Genomic DNA, 19,909 nt, shown 5'->3' on the forward strand with positions numbered 1-19,909 from the left:
CTATTCAATCATCGGACATTGAAGACACTTGAGAACTTGATTGATAACGCAGCAAAACATAATAAGTCACTGAATTACTATCATTAAACTAAGAAGGACACGTTGAGTAAGTTGCGTTGCTACCTTACGAGGCGGTGCCGAGATATCCATAAAGATAGCGGACTGCGGTGACGCCGGACTGTGACGTCAGGCGTGTGTTTGCCGCTCTCTTTCTCTCGTATTTGTGCAGCCGTTGCTCCGTTACTGGCCGCCGAAGCGCTTGGTTATTAGAACTGAATTATTTACTTTAGAGTTTGTAATTAGCAGGATAGTATAACACTGTTATGATTTCGCCTTGGTCAGGTCCAAATGAATAATTAAGCGCATCATTAGGGGCCTGTTCACTTGTACGCATCATTGATTTTCTGTGCAACAGCTGCCAGATTCAAACGTTATTTTTTACGGTGAATATGTTTGTAGAAAACTGTTGTTCATTCTGATAAAGGTAAATTGTTAAAATTGCCTCTAATGAAGTAGATGTTATTGTTTAATGACCATGCTAACCTCATTTTTTTCCTTAACAGAGTATACCATATGTTTATAAAGCCTTTTCTCGTGAGCGATTCGGAACTTGATATTTCAAATCATTGTTGCATATTACACGAGTGACAACATTCATTTATAAGTAATTGTAACTATATAGGTCTTCACGACGCCAGCAGTTACTCGCGCGAATCTCTTCAGCTGTTCTGATAATTTCTCGTAGTGTTTTAGTAGCTTAGAGATCTACTCGTGCCTTATTGCAAGAACATTTCAACCACACTTCTTAAAAAAAAAAAAACGCTATGTGAAGAAAAAATACGATACAGCTTCTCCGATGCCGAATGGGTATTGGAATCTAGTCAAGTCTATTAATTACGAATAGCATCTTCGCTAAGAATGAAATGATCATGTTGCGGTAGAAGAACAAAATTTTGTGTGTTTTTTACCTTGAAAAGTATTGAGGGTAGAAAGTGTTTGAACTACTATGGCTGAACACCCATTGCATATTTATGCATCGCTATGGGAAATTATTTATTTCTAGGTTCAAATACAGTGCTAATACTGACGAATTACGCTTGATCGCTACATATAAGAAGGCAAAGTTCGTACGTGTGATGTTTCCTGATAACAAGTAACGGAAGCGGGGGTGCGCTCAGTCAATGACCACTTACATGAGTGCGTAGGTTGCCTGGTTTTGTTTTATCAGTGATACGACGAAGTCGTGAGATCATGGACGTAAGTAGATTAGCTTTGTATGATTGTGAACTATTCTTCAAATTAATTATTAATGTTTTATCTAATTTATTGCATTTTCATCAAAATTTTCCGTAATACGTCGGTCCTGTCAAGATGGAAACCAAAAAATTTTACCGTTCTTCCGGAAAATTTGTGGTGGACACCAACTTCTTAGTTGGGGGTTAGTGAAGAGATTAGTGCAAAGATCATGAAAATGACATATAAATCTACGATTTGAGTAGCTTGAATTGACACACCTGGAAAAAATTCGGAGTGGAGGTTTGAATCTCTGGTTGTAAATGGCATGTCTCTTGTATAGCTAGTAGATTTACTCTGAAAAAGTACCGACTCTGAAAAAGTTTTGTGAGATCACGAATTGCTCTCACTATTCATAGAAGACATTATTTTGTTCTTGAAACGTATAACTAGTGTAGAACCAAGTCGGGGCTGATTCGTCGAACAAACTATATTTTATTCGATATATTTTCGATATTATTAAAAAAGCGACTTATGAAATTATGTAAACTTGAAATAAGTAAACGTTCAACTTTAGAGTATTACACAATTAGGCATGCAAAGTGCTGAGAGTGACCAATGGAGTTTGACGTTCGGCGTGGTAGAACAATTCTACCTCAGACTCACTCTGAGCAAATCCGGAAACTGACGACGCTTTATCCTGGAGCCGATAACGTGAACGTAGCGATGAGAAATCTGGTCTTCACGCAGCCGAGCGTGCTGCTGTGAACCTGTTTTTTTTTATGATTTGTAAGTATTAAAATGGACTCCATGACCTACGAAGAGCTATTTAACAGTGTCAATACTCGTTCAACCAGTGGAACAGTGAATGACTTGATTATATCGACGAGATTAATCGTGTGGTGTTCCACCAAATAACTCATTATCGATCATTCTTTCTTGCGTTTGGTGCTCCTCCGTATCTGGTGCTCGTGGTTCAGAAATTGCATCGTTATGACCTCAAGTTTGCGCAGTATGGAGCTGTCGTGCGATTAAAGCGCCTAATCCATGGCGCATTAGAAGCGTTGCCACCACACGTGTTGTTCCCGCCCCGCAATCGTGGCGTGTGCAGTCATCACCATGTCCTCCAGTGGCGCCCCTGGAAAATCTTCTTCAGGGCGGCTCTCGAGGTGGCGCAATATCGTCAACCGCTTGAGAAGAGGGTACGTCTCAAGACTCAGGGTACATGGGGCAAGATAGGGTTAGCGGTATTCAAGGTGTCTATTGTCTTTGTCAAGTCTTTTATTATTAACAGATCATGATCCCTCTTGAGAAGTTAGTACGTCTCAAGCTCCAGGGTACATAGCGCAAAATCCCACTCACGGTCTTCCAATTGTCTAGTCTTTTTCAAAGTGTCTTAATAGATGTCTAATGTTTTTCAAGTGTCTTAATGTTTTCCGATCAAAATCAGGAGCAGTGACATTGCCACTGTAATGTATGCAATCTTGGGTATTGAATGTGTACACTAAACTGACTCACAGATGTCCTTTCTAATTTACATGAAGATATTAACCGCTGGAGTCCATTATCCAGCCTACGGTTGTTTACGAACCGTCCCATGTGATGGTCTTCAGGTTTTCTATGGTTTTCACGGCCAATAAAACTTTGTAAACGGAAAACAGAAAATTTAATACCAGCCATCATGTAACAGAACAAAAGGTTCGCCAACATTTGACTAGTCTCACAGGCCACAGCAACAGTCATGGGCCTCAAGCCACAGGTTAAAATTAATTTGCAAATATGTCTGCAAAGTCAGGATAGACAAATACGTATGGTACTAACTCCTAGTACAAATTTAAATTGGCATTGTAGCCTATTACTATTAGAATATGTCCAATGTCTCCTCGCCGTACCGTAATGGACAGCGCCGAGATAATAAATGGCTCGTACTGACGGAGCGATAATGAAAACTAATCAAGTAAACCAGTGCTACACGCTATGCATAGAAGCTGCAGCTGCAAGGATGATAAGCCAACTGCTAGCATTTTGCCCTGACTTTCACTTGAATTTTCAGCAATAAATCTAGTATGATCTATAGAAACTCGACACAAATCCGAGGTATTCTTTAAATTTGTTAAAAGTTTACATGTATTAGTGCATTTGATGAGATGTGTCGAACTTTAATTTAAACTTCAACAAAGATGAGCTGATCTTTAATCTGAACTTCAACACAGATGAGATGCACTTTAAATTGAATACACTATTATTAATTTTGCAGGCGTCTGATTTGATTGGGGCGCTCTTGATATCTCATCGCTTTTTACGCAGAGCTCTTTAATGTCGATAACAATTTGTAAGATTGCTATTAGCATTTATCGGTGTTAGTGTCCGAGCGGGCTCCTTCAAGAAAGCCTGTAAAAGTTCTCTACGCTGTTCGAAATAACCGAGAAAAATGGTCTCAACGGCGTTCTAGCAACAGGCTGCTCGTGAAAATGAACCTTTTCGCCGTTTTTTAATATTTGTGACGAACTAATATTGAATAATAGCTAATTAATCGCGTCACCTCAAAGTTCGGATGGTCTAATTGTCACGTCCACCAATGACCGGAAATTAAATGCAACTTCCCTATTGGTTTTATCAGCAAGAGCTTGGACTGAGCGGATAGTTACTCGAACAAACGTTTTAAGTTTATTAGAGATGAACGGCAAATTAATATAAACAAATAACACTAATGATTTTACAGAGGTGCGGCATATGAAATGAACTAACAAATTAAATGCGGAGGAAGCTAAAGTGCGATGAGAGCAAAATGCGAGGAGAGAGCTAGAGCATTGAGATCTGAGAAAACGCACGATCCTACAACAGAAAACAGAGAGTAAATATATACGCATGACAAGTCGTATATACACAAAAATCACGATATTTCATCAAGTATTCCAAGCTATATTTCACCACCATAGCACGCAACTCACCCTGGCGTCTGAGTCAAAATCCTATAAGAGAGGAACCAGGACGCAAGTCGGGATCGGCATAGTATCTGACGGCTATACTGAACTTAACACCGACGTCAGAGTCGGTCCTACTTAAACTGCATAGTCTGACATACAGTAGTGGGAAATTTGCAGCAACACTTCATTACAATATTATACGGGTTTCTAGTGTAAAAGTGATAAATAACGGCGACATGGTGTTTTTTAGGTGCCGGCCGGTCACTGAAATGCCGGTTATAAAGTTTAACGGTGATTTTTCGAACAGCGTGTAATACAGTTACAATCCTTCATTAAATGAAAGTTTCGGAATTTAATATTGTGTTGAACTGTTTGATGCCTCAATCTTGATATTCACATATTAATTAAGAAAGGCTACAATGTCGATCGGCTTATATGAGCTGTTTTGAGAACTCGATATGTTCATTACTTCAGGCCATGTTTGTCGTCAATTGTTTCTGACAACTTTAGTTGTTTGTTGGATGTATGTCGTGCTTCAGACACAATTATTTACTAAATCTTAAACTTGCCTCTGAAACTCGTCAGAAATGCCCTGTAATCCACCTGCCATTCTTTGTAATTCTTCAGCTTTATTTTGTAATTCTCCAACCATACTCTGTAATTCTTCAGTATTGTTCCGTCATTTTTCAATATGACTCACTATTGCTTCAGAATTACTCTTTCTTACTTCGGGATTACTCTGTATGCCTTCAATATTGCTCAAGATCTCTTCAAAATGTCTTGCACTGACCGCTCACTCACCGTCCCCTCCCCTCCCCCCAGTGCGCGCCACCCCTCCTCCTCCGGCATGGGGCGGCCAGGCTTCTACATCAACGGCGACAGCGACCCACCGTGAGTAATAATATAAACAAATAACACTAATGATTTTACAGAGGTGCGGCATATGAAATGAACTAACAAATTAAATGCGGAGGAAGCTAAAGTGCGATGAGAGCAAAATGCGAGGAGAGAGCTAGAGCATTGAGATCTGAGAAAACGCACGATCCTACAACAGAAAACAGAGAGTAAATATATACGCATGACAAGTCGTATATACACAAAAATCACGATATTTCATCAAGTATTCCAAGCTATATTTCACCACCATAGCACGCAACTCACCTTGGCGTCTGAGTCAAAATCCTATAAGAGAGGAACCAGGACGCAAGTCGGGATCGGCATAGTATCTGACGGCTATACTGAACTTAACACCGACGTCAGAGTCGGTCCTACTTAAACTGCATAGTCTGACATACAGTAGTGGGAAATTTGCAGCAACACTTCATTACAATATTATACGGGTTTCTAGTGTAAAAGTGATAAATAACGGCGACATGGTGTTTTTTAGGTGCCGGCCGGTCACTGAAATGCCGGTTATAAAGTTTAACGGTGATTTTTCGAACAGCGTGTAATACAGTTACAATCCTTCATTAAATGAAAGTTTCGGAATTTAATATTGTGTTGAACTGTTTGATGCCTCAATCTTGATATTCACATATTAATTAAGAAAGGCTACAATGTTGATCGGCTTATATGAGCTGTTTTGAGAACTCGATATGTTCATTACTTCAGGCCATGTTTGTCGTCAATTGTTTCGGACAACTTTAGTTGTTTGTTGGATGTATGTCGTGCTTCAGACACAATTATTTACTAAATCTTAAACTTGCCTCTGAAACTCGTCAGAAATGCCCTGTAATCCACCTGCCATTCTTTGTAATTCTTCAGCTTTTTTTTGTAATTCTCCAACCATACTCTGTAATTCTTCAGTATTGTTCCGTCATTTTTCAATATGACTCACTATTGCTTCAGAATTACTCTTTCTTACTTCGGGATTACTCTGTATGCCTTCAATATTGCTCAAGATCTCTTCAAAATGTCTTGCACTAACCGCTCACTCACCGTCCCCTCCCCTCCCCCCAGTGCGCGCCACCCCTCCTCCTCCGGCATGGGGCGGCCAGGCTTCTACATCAACGGCGACAGCGACCCACCGTGAGTACTGCTCATCTTACCCCTCCAGGCAAATGACGTTGAAACAACATTCATTAAGAGTTAATTTCGTTGAAACAACATTTAATCCACGTTATTTCAACGTAAAAAGCCTGATGGAATCTTGCTATCATTGGTACTGTGTGAATATTGCGCTGCTACAGAGGCTCTGTGCTGCACGCGCTACCTCAGTTGCAGGCGTATGAATATCAGTCTTTGTGTTTAGAATAAAATGGCCATGTTTTGGCTGTAGGAGTACATCACATTATACAAGCGCTGGATAATATAATTCCTGTAGCATAATAGCGCCCAATTAGTGGACGCTGAAGGATAAATAATTATATAGTCACGCATTAATTTATGGGCTAAGCCACAAAGGAATTCAGTTTTGCTCTAACATAATTTTACGTTCGTTTTTAATAGAGCGATTTTTAACAGTTTATCATCTAATGGTAATTTTCGAATAAAATACTTTTTTCGAAACGATCGGTAACTTGAGGAAACAATTCATAGAAACTTTTGCAAGAGAATAACAAATACGTGTAAATGTGTAGGCTTATACACGAAACTCAACACCGGTCAGATTATCCTTTATTTTTATTTTATTGTAAAAGCCTGATAGATTGATTTGTTATTAGAATGTCACGAGTCCTTTGAAACTGGAAAATGTGGTCTTGTAATTAATCAAACTTATAATCGTACATAAAGTTGTCCACAAAGGCGCTGGAATTGCGTATATGTTTTAATTCCAACTAGTTTTTGCATCAGATTCTCACATAACTCAACATCTTATTTTGTTATTTTGATAAATTCCACCGTTTTGTGTCACATGTCACCTTTAAGATCTTTATTAAATTTTCGTGGGGCTGACAAATTATTGCAATTTTGGTTGTACTAGCTCGATTTTATGAGCGGGATTTGGACACCTTCAAGTTATACAATATCATGGGATTAAATACTCTACTTATTTGTGGTTTGAAGAAATCCTCGCTGGACAGATGTTTGTCGAATGTCGTTCGTTAAGCTTTGTTTTGAAGACGGATGGGATATGCAGTTAAATCCCACTACTTTTTTATGGAGCATTGTTTACCGAAAAGAAATGCCGTTTCTACAACGGCGCTATGATTATTTTAACAGACGCATCGCAATACTAAATTTTTTTATACATGAGGGTTGCAGATACGGACGTGGAAATGAGTTGCCAATATCAACCTCACTGGGTTTGAAAGTCAACCTCAGAAGGCATTTTAGTTTTTGTTAGAATGTTCATTTTGTGTTTTATGAGAAATGTATTATGTCAAAATGCAGCCCAGGAAGAGGAATTCAAATGCGCAAAAATTAAAGTGGAAATTTTATGAGAAGTTTACGACTTCCGCTGAGTCAGCTTCGTTTAATGACAGAGTGCACTTGATCAGGAGCTGCTGCATTTTGAAAATAATCGTCATAAGACTTCTTATCCAAAATTTCCTTACTTATTAAACCATTTTAAACTTTCACAGATCATAAAATACGTGTCATACGCTGAAAAAAATTCGAAAGAATAAAATATGTGGAACCTAAATCTGGAAACAGCCCTTTTATTTGCTGCATTTGCGAAAGATTCTTTAGTTGTTCTCGCGGTCGAATTAATTACGGGGCGGCAGTTGCGCAGTGGAGGAAATTTCTGGAATTTCAGGCCACTTGTCAGTCCTTGGAAATGACAGCGCGGCGTTTTTTCCCTCCAGCGACGAACAACTCGTTATTTTGCCCAAGATTTTTGTCTTGCATACCCTAATTCATTCATTTTGTGCATATAGAGAACTCAGCGTATGCCAACAGCTTCATTCTTTGTACATGTCACGAATTTATATCGGGCTAAAAAGTTCTGGGTCAATACACAAATAAACGCTTAGAAAGTAATTTTTTTAATTAATATTAGCGTAAAACGAAACGAATGATGTACTTAATTAAAATACAAGTTGAGATTTGATATCCGAAAAAATAGCATAATCAAAGAACCGAATAAAAAACACCAACAGTCGATCGATCAACGTGATATGGTTGATCGCATGAGTTACTATTTTGGTCACGCATGCTTTACTGTAGACGGGATGTTTTCGTTCATCATCCGAGTTTGATTTTCTGCAATTGCTGCGTCTTACGTATTACGTACGTGAGCATCTAGTATCTTACATACGTGAGCGTCTGGTATCTTACGTACGTGAGCATCTAGTACTCTACATACGTGAGCGTCTAGTATATCTAGTACCCTACATACGTGAGCGTCTACTACTTTACGTACGTGAGCGTCTAGTATCTTACGTACGTGAGCGTCTAGTATCTTACGTACGTGAGCATCTAGTATCTTACGTACTTGAGCGTCTAGTATCTTACATACGTGAGCGTCTATATAGTATCATACGCACGTGAGCGTCTAGTATCTTACGTACGTGAGCATCTATATAGTATCATACGCACGTGAGCGTCTAGTATCTTACGTACTTGAGCATCTACCTATATAGTATCTTACGTACGTGAGCGTCTAGTATCTTACGCACGTGAGCGTCTAGTATCTTACATACGTGAGCGTCTGGTATCTTACGTACGTTAGCGTCTAGTACCTTACGTACGTGAGCGTCTAGTATCTTACGTACGTGAGCGTCTAGCATATTACGTACTACGTGAGCTTCTAGTATCTTACGTACGTGAGCGTCTAGTATCTTACGCACGTGAGCGTCTAACCTGTTTTATTGCTTTCCGATATTATTGCTTCGATACCTGGACGAATTTGGCTGCGTTAGTTGTCATACATTTGATTCGTCAGAAATTTCGTCACTAAATGGATAAGAGTGACATGGCGATGGCTCCAGAAATTTATTTGGTTTCGCTCCTAAAGCAATTAATTGACTAGGAATCTTCCACTGATCCATTCCGCTACTTATTAAGAGCAAATTCGCGTTGTTCAAAATTTGTGTTGTTCAATTCCTTTTTACAACACTTCTCTTTAATTTCACTTCTTGTTTGTCTGTCTGCTACAAATCTTGGAATCGAAATTTAATACACTTCTACTTATCCTATCGATCTGAAATTTTGCACACTTGCGTAAAGTTGGAGGCAATGCATGAATCAAATGACAAAGTAAATAATTAAAATGTTTTCAATATTAAAAAAAATTAAAAAATAATTATGTCAGCTACAAATCTCATTGATATTTGACACACTTTTACCTGTCCAATTGATATGAAATTTTTGCACACTTGTGTGAAGTTGGAGGCAATGCATGAATCAATTGACAGAATAAATAATTTTGAAAAAATTATATATTAAAAAATTGAAAAATTAATTTTTTTAATATTCGAAAATAAAATTAGAAATTCATTGTACATCTGTAACATTGGAAACACTGGATTCTTTAGAAGAGTTGTCTTTAAAAAGTAATTTTTAAACGTATATTTTATTTCATTCTTAGTCACTGTAGAAATTTTTATAGCTGAAGCCTTGACCACTCTATTGGCCATTTTTCATGCGTGAGGGATACTATGTTGATAGGTGCTCTACACTCAGACAATTCAGTGGGGCTTCGTTCAAATAGCAATGCTTTTTTTGCCCTTAATGCTGGTCATCCTGAGCAAGTTTGATTATATCGGATAGGAGTTAGCAATGCTACGTACAGCAAGTGTCATTATTGGGGCAATATCACTATTTGGGCAGAATGACCCGTACATTGTTCTGACTGTACTTGCTCTGCTAATAACAACGTAAGCCTCGAGCCTTTGTGCTAATCCGAGTAATTCTCTCTCACTTACTTGTATAATCTTTATATACTTGTTGACCGACGCGGCTGCAAAGCGAGAGCCTGCACGTTGTCCGAAATGCCCAGGCTTTTGTCACCGATGAGATCAATTGTGGTAATCGTTGAGATGTTCACCAAATAAGCTTCCCGAAAGAAGATATCTCAACACAAGCGTGATTTTCTGTTCTTTTCGTTACCACGTGTTGACCTACAGACTCTCATACGCTATAGAATATATCCTCTAAATATTGCACGACCACGCAGTGCTCGATAGCCTCGAGCTGGACTCTGCAGCCTGTGAATTATTAAGTGCTGCTGCTCGCTGGAATGGAGACGGCGCTGATGAAGATGCCTGGCGCTCCATGAACGACCGGCGGCTGTGAATTTTGATAGCTCTCTGCTCCATGTCGTACGGCTTTTGCCGCCGCGAACTCCTCACATTCATCAGGCTTTAATAACACGTCAAGAATGCTTCGATGGCGGGATGAAGGCGGGATATTTAAGGTGAGCGTCGGTAATTGCCGCTCTGGAGCTGAGCTTTATATTCTGCGTCAGAATTGATATTTTGTTCATCGAGTTACGCGAAACACAAATTAATTAATTCGAGATGCACGAAAGCGAGCGCAGCCAACCGCTTTTGTTACTTTCGATTTTACTTTACATTGTCCTTGCTTCTAAGTTCTTGAATAACTTGCGATTTAAGCAGACAAGCGAAGTAAGTATTAAACCAAGATGTAGTGTAGTATTGAATCAGCGGGATTCAGGAGACCTTGAAATTTGCTGCCTTACGATTAGGAATAGCTGCTAGTTACCTTCTTAGTTAGATAATGCATCTATTGAAAACATGTATTCTATTCATCAATGAAAATTAACATACTGGCTATGTTAATTTAATTTTCATGCGATTAAAATAAAGAGATGATTCGATATTGATGTATTAAATTTGTAATGACGCATTTCCAAAGAATACACTTCTCATTGTTTCTACACGGTTAATTTTCAACTTTCAGACATGAAAATGTACCTATCCATATTGTATCAATCCCACACTGCTTTGTTTTATGTCGGGGCCTTTATATGAACATGCTAATATGATATCCCGCCACATTATTTTAACTGACGATGTTTTTTTGCTATGCCAACAATATCTTTGCATTGTATTCAGTGACTGACACAAACTCTGAGTGACTGACACAAACTCTGAGTGACTGACACAAACTCTGAGTGACTGACACAAGGCTTATTTACATGCGGTCTCGCGCGCCGACGGTTCGACGAAATCTTGGCAGAACTGCGCTGTAAATATCCGCTGCCGACTTTCGGCCGCCGCCTCTTTCTTCGTGAATATTTCATGTTTTGGCTCTGAAATTCACCTTGGCCTTTTGAATCATGGAATCAAATGTTGTTCGTTGCTTCATGAAGTCACTGATAAGAAAGGAGTTACTTTTTTACAGGGAGAGCACGTTGCGTAGGTCATACATGCTCGAGAATGTTGAGGCTTCGGTTTTTTTGAGTGAGTATTGACTTATGGGACGCATTCCATGCGAAAGAATTTGTAATTAAATGATGATAATTAAGTGATATTTTTCTTTTCCAACAGCCCGTCGTTGGAGGAGATCAGAGCGTGGAGTGAATCATTCGATCGACTCATGCGCAACTCAAGTAAGTCCGCTGCACACCTGTTCTATAATTAAACTGATTCTCAACCAGTATGGAAATCCTGATTTCATTGCTGGTTGAATAATTTATTCAATTCTTTTAACACTAATGATTTATTGTTTTTTTAACACAAAATTCGATTCTTTCGGTTGTTAAAAATGTTCCTAATTTAAATGGCGATTTGTTTATAAAGTTCTATATTTTTTCGCAAAACCAAAACAGTAATTACATTTAAGTAAAAATCATATTCTTCCTCAATTCTGTTGAAACATTCATATCATTCAACTAATTTGAACTAATTATATTATTATTTATAGTTGCTGTAAATAATAATAATTATATTATTATTAGTTTTATGGCAACTAATTTGTCGTACAAGCGTACCCAATATTTATTGTCATTCAAACTGTCGCTTATTTCCATGCCATATTTTGCTAAGGGTTCGGATGCATTAATTGGAAGCCTATTTATTTATGTGCCCGCGTATGGAAATAACTCCTCAGATCTGATCAAATGCTTAGTGCCCTCGGATTTGCAATTAGTTGAAGTTCCGGAAGGATTATAGCGATGCTTCAATGTTTTACGGAAGATATTTGAAGCTAACTTAATCAGAATAATGTGAGTCTGCAGTGCCTTAATCGACATTAAAGTAGGCTTTCTGTTCCCACTATATTTTTTGACTTTTACAGCTCCGATATTGATCAAACTTGGCCATACTTCGAAAAGTTTTGAGTTCATGGTTGTGCAAAACTATGCTCATCTAGTAATTTAATCACCCGCGTATGGAAATAACTCCTCAGATCTGATTAAATGATTAGTGCCCTCGGATTTGCAATTAATTCAAGTTCTGAAAGGATTAGCGATGCTTCAATGTTTTACGGAAGATATTTGAAGCTAACTTAATCATAATAATGTGAGTCTGCAGTGCCTTTATCGACATTAAAGTATGCTTTCTGTTCCCACTATATTTCTTTTACTTTTACAGCTCCGATATTGATCAAACTTGGCCATACTTCGAAAAGTTTTGAGTTCATGGTTGTGCAAAACTATGCTCATCTAGTAATTTAATCGTTTGAACTGCAAAAAGCTTGGAAATTTCTGCCTAAAATTTATTATATCTCGGTTCAGCAAATATCTTAGGTAATATATTTTCTTCGCCGTTTTCTTCTTTTTTTCTCATGTGTCTTCGCCGTTTACAATAGCTGTACATGTAATTGTCTTCTCGACGTCGTTTTAATACACATTGGTAAAACCTTTCTTTTATTCAGAATTACAATGAATTGACTTCAGAGATCAATTGAGCTGAGATGACCAAGAGTCTCACTGAACCACACTCAAGGGCTCCCTTCGGCTTGGATGTGCGGTGGTGTGAGAGGCTCTTCCTTATTAATTACCGTCAAGTGGTCTCGGCCGAATTGGCATCGTCATTCTAGGATATTTCTTGCCTCAATTAATTTCATTACTGTTACTGAACAAGAGTATTGTTTCAATAACATAATTTGAGTTGACAGGATAACGCATTTATATTGGATTTATTTACCATCTATCTCCTAGATTTGTATTTATAGTTTATAGCTGTGTTCCTTTCCTATTACTCCCGCTGTTTGCAATCTTGAAGTGAATATTTTCAAAAATGTCTTCTCTAGCTTAATTTTCACGCTATTATGGAGAGGCTGATATAGGAGAGGTCCACAGAGCTCCGTTCACCCTGCCTTTCTCGACAAAAATAATAAATTTCTATAATTTATAAAACCGCGAGTTACATCATACATGTGAATCAAATAACGTGTGTCAGGCCTGTTTAAGTTTCCTGACAATGCCAGCGCTGATCAGGAAAGTTACCCCGCAAAGTCCCTCGCGCGGGATATTCAATAAATCGACCTAAAGGTTACCCGCTGACGTCGTCTGCATATTACAGTCGCGTCCTCGCCCGTGGTCGATGGTAGCTTCTTCGTGTCTTAAATGCCAGCGCCGCAGCCTCGCTGCACTTTACCTTGCTGTGTACGAGCAGCCATCCTCTGCGCATTTATTTGCATTGCGGTTCTTGCTTCTCAGTGAACTTTTCATTGGTGCAATTTGTTTTATATATATGAGGCAATCAACTTTTAGAGCCCGCGTATTCTCACTTTTTCGGTCGAAAATAAACAATGTGTACTTTTAATAGAAGTGTCAAATATTTCTATAGTTACATGACAATTAATTCGAATTGCTAATAGCCTAAAATAAATAGGTCTTTTCAGTGTACTTAGTTACTTTATCAGGTGCACTTTTTTTCTTTGTAAATTATATTTTTGGGTTTTTGAAATGCAATTAAAATCTTACGTTATAATGTGAAAATGATCTTTGACAGTACATTGCAAGTTAATTTAAAAAGTGTACTCTCAGCCTATAACCGCGAATTAGATAAGTATTCAATAGCCTAATCCGGCCGCCATCCATCATCCGTTCCAAACGAATTCTGCCTGTTTCTAAGGGGAAAATCGCTTTGATTGGCTTATTAAGGAGATTTAAAATCGTTACCCCCGATGAAGTGGTTCAGCCAGAGCCATAACGAGCGCTGCTGGTCGAGGACATAAAAATGCTACAAAAAACCGGCAGAGGCGAATCGGCGCTGGACAATTTCAATTGCGTTCTAGGGCCGGGGTTATACAAATGTAAGGAGTTGAATGCAGAGGACATTGCAGAGCTTCGAGTGAGTTTGCCGCGGATATGTAGCGACGTCTCCAATATTGTTGTGACCATTTGTGTGCACCTGAATATGCTCTCTGTGAAGCGTCGGTGGTCTGCTGGTCTTACGGCCTCGAGAATATTTTTTTGCCACTTGTAAATTGTGTGCTTTACTATGTTCGGCTTAAGTCTCAAACTGGTAGTATCTCGATGCCATGTAATTTGATGCAACTGCCACGATCAAGTGCTATATATTGAATTTGCGATTTTCTGCTAGTAAATGTGTCGTTCCCTTGAATGTTATAGATAAACACCTGAAATTAATTAACCCCACAAGTGGCACGTTTTATTCATTCAGTTCATTTTGTTCAGTTCATTTTTTACGTTCACTGATTATAATTTTTGAAGTTCGGTCGTGTGACATCAATTTTGAAGTTCGGTCGTGTGACTACGTGTGACATCAAAATAATTGTTGTCTTCAGCTCTCATAATATTGTGAGTGCCGTAACTCCACGCGTGACTGGAAATATTCTCGAGGGAAGACTTGCTGTCAAAACACCTGGCTTGTTCACAGCAGTGGAAGATTTTGTGCAGAGGCGGCCGTAGGTTTTCTCAGCTTGTTCCTTGCACACACACACGCAAGTCGATGGCAAGCAAAGCCTGACACAATATCGTATATCGGCAAACACAAGCGTTAAAGCTTAAATCCCCTGCTGCCCTTCCTGAGCTGCAGCAAGACGTCGGCGTAGCTCTCCTTGAAGGTTCCAGTTTAAATTTTAGGTGCGACTGCATCTTCGTGTTAGTGTGATACTTATGCTTCAATTTAATTACTTACTTCAAATGTGTTGCGAGCGTATATAAAATTATATAAAATTATTAAAGCCGGAAGCATTTTTAAATCGCTGACATACTTATGCCTCCATCGAAAATAGGTATTTCAGCAAATGACGATTTGTTGGCCAATCACCATCGGTTAAAGCATTCACGCAAAACATATAGTTGCTGTAGAGTCAATTGTGTCAAGTAACAATTAAGTAGCATTTCTTCAGCTGAAAGGCCGGTCTTCTGTTGAAAACAATATGGTTTGATTGGTTTCATTTCAATTGTTCTTCGTCATCGTTCCAAGGGAGTTGACCTTCAAAGTTTTAGATATCATCATCGTTTGCCACTACCCTGGAGTTGGTACGTATCAGACTGGGTATGATTTATGTGGACTATCCTGGAGCTATAGTCGCTAGTTTGCTGCAAACTTCTGGGCATCGTTAGCTCGGTGCTCTGCCTTATGGCGGGTATGGCGAAGCATTGTTCGCGACGTCTAAACTTCCTATCGCTCGCGTTGGGTGCCCACAAATGTCGCAGGCTTTAATCAACCGCTCTTTTCATGTCTAAAAGTAAAATTATTCTGTATGAATGTTATCGCGTTTATGTTCGCTATGACTTGGTCGTCGAGAAAACAATCTAGAATGAAGGCAGCTGAAGAAAGAAAACTCTTCCATGGAAGTGTGATGACCACCACAACTCCAGTAATGCGTGGTGCCACATTCCATTGGTGGTGTTTGTATCACCGGCCGAGCGATGCTGATATCAGGTACGGGGCGTCAGGACGGTGTCAGCTGAGGTAATTAAGTGCGACTCTCGTGATAGAACATCGCTGTGCTGCTACTGAATCCTCCGTCACCTGAACGCTTGACTCAGCTGAATGTCGACCAATTTTCAGCAATAATGAACTTGCTAAACAGTGGCACGAAGAAGTAGAGTATCCTGGATACTCCGAAGTTACATCACGAAGTATCTCTGAGGCTTAGTTTGCTTAGGAACAATAGCCTGGTAAACTATTTGCGTATCTTTAGTCAGTTTTCACTAAAATGAGCTCGAGTGCTTGCCTCAAATACTAATAATATTCCAGGCGATGCCATTGAGACTTGCATTTCTCATGCAATGAACCTTTATAGTCATAGAGCGTCTTGCTTAGAAGAGTTTTTATGAGCGCGACGAGTGCTCCTCGTCTACTGATGAGCTTATAGAAGCAATAAAAATGCCATCTGTCAACGATATCTGCCTTAGGGAATTCTTATATTTAACTTCGTCAATTGGCTTTCAGCGTGTGAAAGATCATTTGAACACCAAAGGAACTAGTATTTTATGTATATTTTCTATAATACTTCCATTAGGGGATAAATTCGTTTTCAAATACCTATGAGGTAAAATTTTATCTGAAATTAAATTTATTCTGTGTTGGATGCAAATATGTCGGGAAAAATCTTGCGCCAACGCGTGTGTTATCGTTGATTTCCGAGGCCAAGAGACGTAGGTTTACTTTTTGTTTCAGTGCTGATAGAAACTTGCGCTGGATCTGAACGATAATTTCATTTCGTTTTTATGCTATTTTGATTCTAGTAGGTTATTTATCGACCTAAACTGTTCATACCTCACGTCTGCTACATCACTGTCATGCAGAAAAGCTATGCAATATTAAAATTCAATTTCAAACTCAAACGAATTAAGTTCCGTAATAATGCAGCTGTCTGTTCCCTTGGGTGCACCTCGATAGCCCATAAGACTAGTTCAATATAATTTCAAATACCAAACGCTCTGAACTGACATAATTATATGAGCTATCAAGCTTACCAAGTGGTCCAACTAACGCCAAGCCACAAAGGAGATCCGATGGATAGACCTCAAAATTGCATACAGACCCGTGAAGTGATCTTCACCTCACAGGTGATCAAGGCTTTTGAGGAAGTAGTGGCCAGGAGGCTTGTCCAGTATATGGAAGCAGCTGAACTCTATGATAATGAACACCATGGTTTCCGGCGAAATCGTTCCTGTTTGTCACAGTTATTGGAACACCATCAGATACCGGCACATATAGCGGTAGGAGGATGCGGGTAGAGAAGGCTTAGAATTCAAGAATGGAGGAGGCTTAAAGAGCGGGACGATTTTATGAGCTAAGAAGAAAAGATACAGACTCAGCACTGAGACATACGCAAACTCTGGACTGAGATATCTGCAGACTCGGTACTGAGACATCTACAGACTCAGCACTGGGACATATGCAGACGCAGCACGTATGACCTTATTATGAGTTTCGGAGTCAGTTCACTTCAAGTCTTCGATGGGCAGGTCGCCCCACCCGCGGGTCGCGGATGTAACGTTGGACGTGTTCCCTCTACCTGACTCCTTTGGGACAGCTGATAAAAGATGCTATTGCTTGTCACTTGCTGAGGATAGTTTCCCATAAATGGTCGATCCAAGACTTATAACTTGTTCAGTCGTCTCTCGAATGTCGCAAAACCTAACGCCAAGCCACAAAGGAAATCCAATGGACAGACCTCAAAATTGCATACAGACCCGTGAAGTGATCTTCACCTCACAGGTGATCAAGGCTTATGAGGAAGTAGTGGCCAGGAGGCTTGTCCAGTACATGGAAGCAGCTGAACTGTGTGATAATGAACACCATGGTTTCCGGCGAAATCGTTCCTGTTTGTCTCAGTTATTGGAACACCATTATAGATACCGGCACATACAGCGGTAGGAGGATACGGGTAGAGAAGGCTTAGAATTCTAGAATGGAGGAGGCTTAAAGAGCGGGACGATTTTATGAGCTAAGAAGAAAAGATACAGACTCAGCACTGAGACATACGCAATATCTGGGCTGAGACATCTGCAGACTCGGCACTGAGACATCTACAGACTCAGCACTGAGACATCTACAGACTCAGCACTGAGACATCTACACACTCAGCACTGGGACATATGCAGACACAGCACGTATGACCTTATGATGAGTTTAGGAGTCAGTTCACGGTCACGCTGATGCGCAGCGTTCGTAGACCTCCGTCTTCAAGTCTTCGATGGGCAGGTCGCCCCGCCCGCGGGTCGCGGATGTAACGTTGGCCGTATTCCCTCTACCTGACTCCTTTGGGACAGCTGATGAAAGATGCTATTGCTTGTCACTTGCTGAGGATAGTTTCCCATAAATGGTCGATTCAAGACTTATAACTTGTTCAGTCGTCTCTCGAATGTCGCAAAGGTGAACTCCCCTCCTCTCAGCATCTTTAGCAAGGCATTTAACAGCCTCCGTCCTACCACGGACAGTGATCACCCACGAAGGGTCTGTACTCTGGCCGCAGCTCGGTTATTAAATGGAGGAATCCTGCAGTCTCCTCCTTTCGTTGTAATGTCACTATTTTGGAGGTCTTACTTACATAGTTGGGAGCCAGTCCGGTTATCATCTTTCAAGTGTATAGTGTAATATATCTCTCTCTTCTTCTCTCCAATGAGTACAGTCCCCGGTGTTTCAACCTGCTCCAGTAGTTCAGCTCCAGCTTCCTAAAACCGCTGATCCTGGACGTGAAGGTACGCTGGACTGACTCCAGTTAGGCACCGCGCCCGCCTTGAGCGGCGCCAAAGCTGGCGGCAGTACTTAAGATTGGGGAAAATGAGGCTCTGAAGAGTGTAATCATTGGCGCTGCTTCTATCGTTCGAACTTTCCGCTGGATTCACTCCATCCGTTATCTGCCTCGCGCAACTATTTCGTTGATGTGGTCAACGAATGTGGCTTCGGCATTCATCGACACTCCGAGATCTCGAAAAAGTTGCTTCTCCTTAATTTCTGTGCCATCCGATGCCAAGTAGCGTTGTAGCATCCCGGTCTCTGTGCCGACTCACATGATGGTGCTCCATGCATATAGTGTCACTCCATGTTTTGGTCTCATCTCATGTGTGCATTTTCATCATCCAAATCCAATGTCTCTTATATCCAACTGCTACTCCTCCGTCTCATTTTCACATGTTTTCTCAGAAGACGTTATCCTTACCCTCCCATTGTACTACCGCTTCATTCGTTTCTTCCCCTAATCCCTTCCTCCCTCAAGGGAAGACCGGCACAGAACCCGCGTCGGCAAAGAGGAGATTCTCTTTATATTTGCGTGAGCTCACGAATGCACCGCCTTAAACGGATCAAGTGCGCGGATCAATCCGCTGGATCGGTGTGATTGCCGCTTGCAAAAATTACTTTGCGTTTCACCCGTGCTCAAATGGCGGATCAGAGGTGAGCGTCTGCAGAGTCCGCTGAAATGCTTTTATGTGCGAATTGGATCCGACGTGAGCTCAGAATTTGCAGGAAGCAACATGAAGAGGAGAAGCGTTTTAATTCAATAAATAAGTATTTTAATGTAACTAAAATGAGTTTTTTAATTCGAAATTTTCATGGAGCGGAATATTTCAGGTTGTAAATGTTGGAATATTAATGGTTACAAGGTTTGTCAAAATTTATTGTGGTGAAGGTGGTCACAACCTAAATATATGGGTTAGCTATTCTTTCGAATGCGCTTTAAAAATTGCACCTTATTATATGTATGTAATAATTATAGAAAATGCCCCGAAAGTGTTTAAAAGAAGTGAACTATTATAATCTCAACGCGATGAAATTTAATGTTGTGATTAAAGACGTGAACGTGAGATGTTAATTAAATGTTTTAGGAACTATGTTAAAATATTTCTATTCAAGTACGGTTGCTCCCTATCCATTTTTACCTAAAGATTCGATGCAGTCAGACTTTGTAGCTTATTGCGTTATTACACTCCAGCAATGTTCCAAATCTTTCATTGATATTTATAGTGT

The 19,909-nt window shown here is 39.9% G+C and overlaps 1 protein-coding gene across 2 annotated transcripts in view; it reads left to right on the top strand.

Moving 5' to 3' along the window:
- Positions 1-562: 562 nt before the first annotated feature.
- LOC108682673 (regulator of G-protein signaling 20-like) overlaps positions 563-19,909 on the top strand; it is a 35,015-nt gene continuing 15,668 nt past the window's right edge. The window contains exons 1-3 of one of the 2 annotated variants that reach the window (XM_047883209.1): positions 563-2,435; positions 4,983-5,051; positions 11,558-11,619. In XM_047883209.1, the coding sequence (XP_047739165.1) occupies positions 2,353-2,435; positions 4,983-5,051; positions 11,558-11,619 (214 nt within the window). In that variant the 5' untranslated portion in view covers positions 563-2,352. Of the gene's footprint in view, positions 2,436-4,982; positions 5,052-6,131; positions 6,189-11,557; positions 11,620-19,909 lie in introns of those variants that run through there. The other variant, XM_018171886.2, reaches the window with a different exon arrangement.

Source organism: Hyalella azteca, unplaced genomic scaffold (genome assembly GCF_000764305.2).
Source record: "Hyalella azteca isolate HAZT.00-mixed unplaced genomic scaffold, Hazt_2.0.2 contig12241, whole genome shotgun sequence".
In the NCBI taxonomy this organism is placed as follows: Eukaryota; Metazoa; Arthropoda; class Malacostraca; order Amphipoda; family Hyalellidae; genus Hyalella; species Hyalella azteca.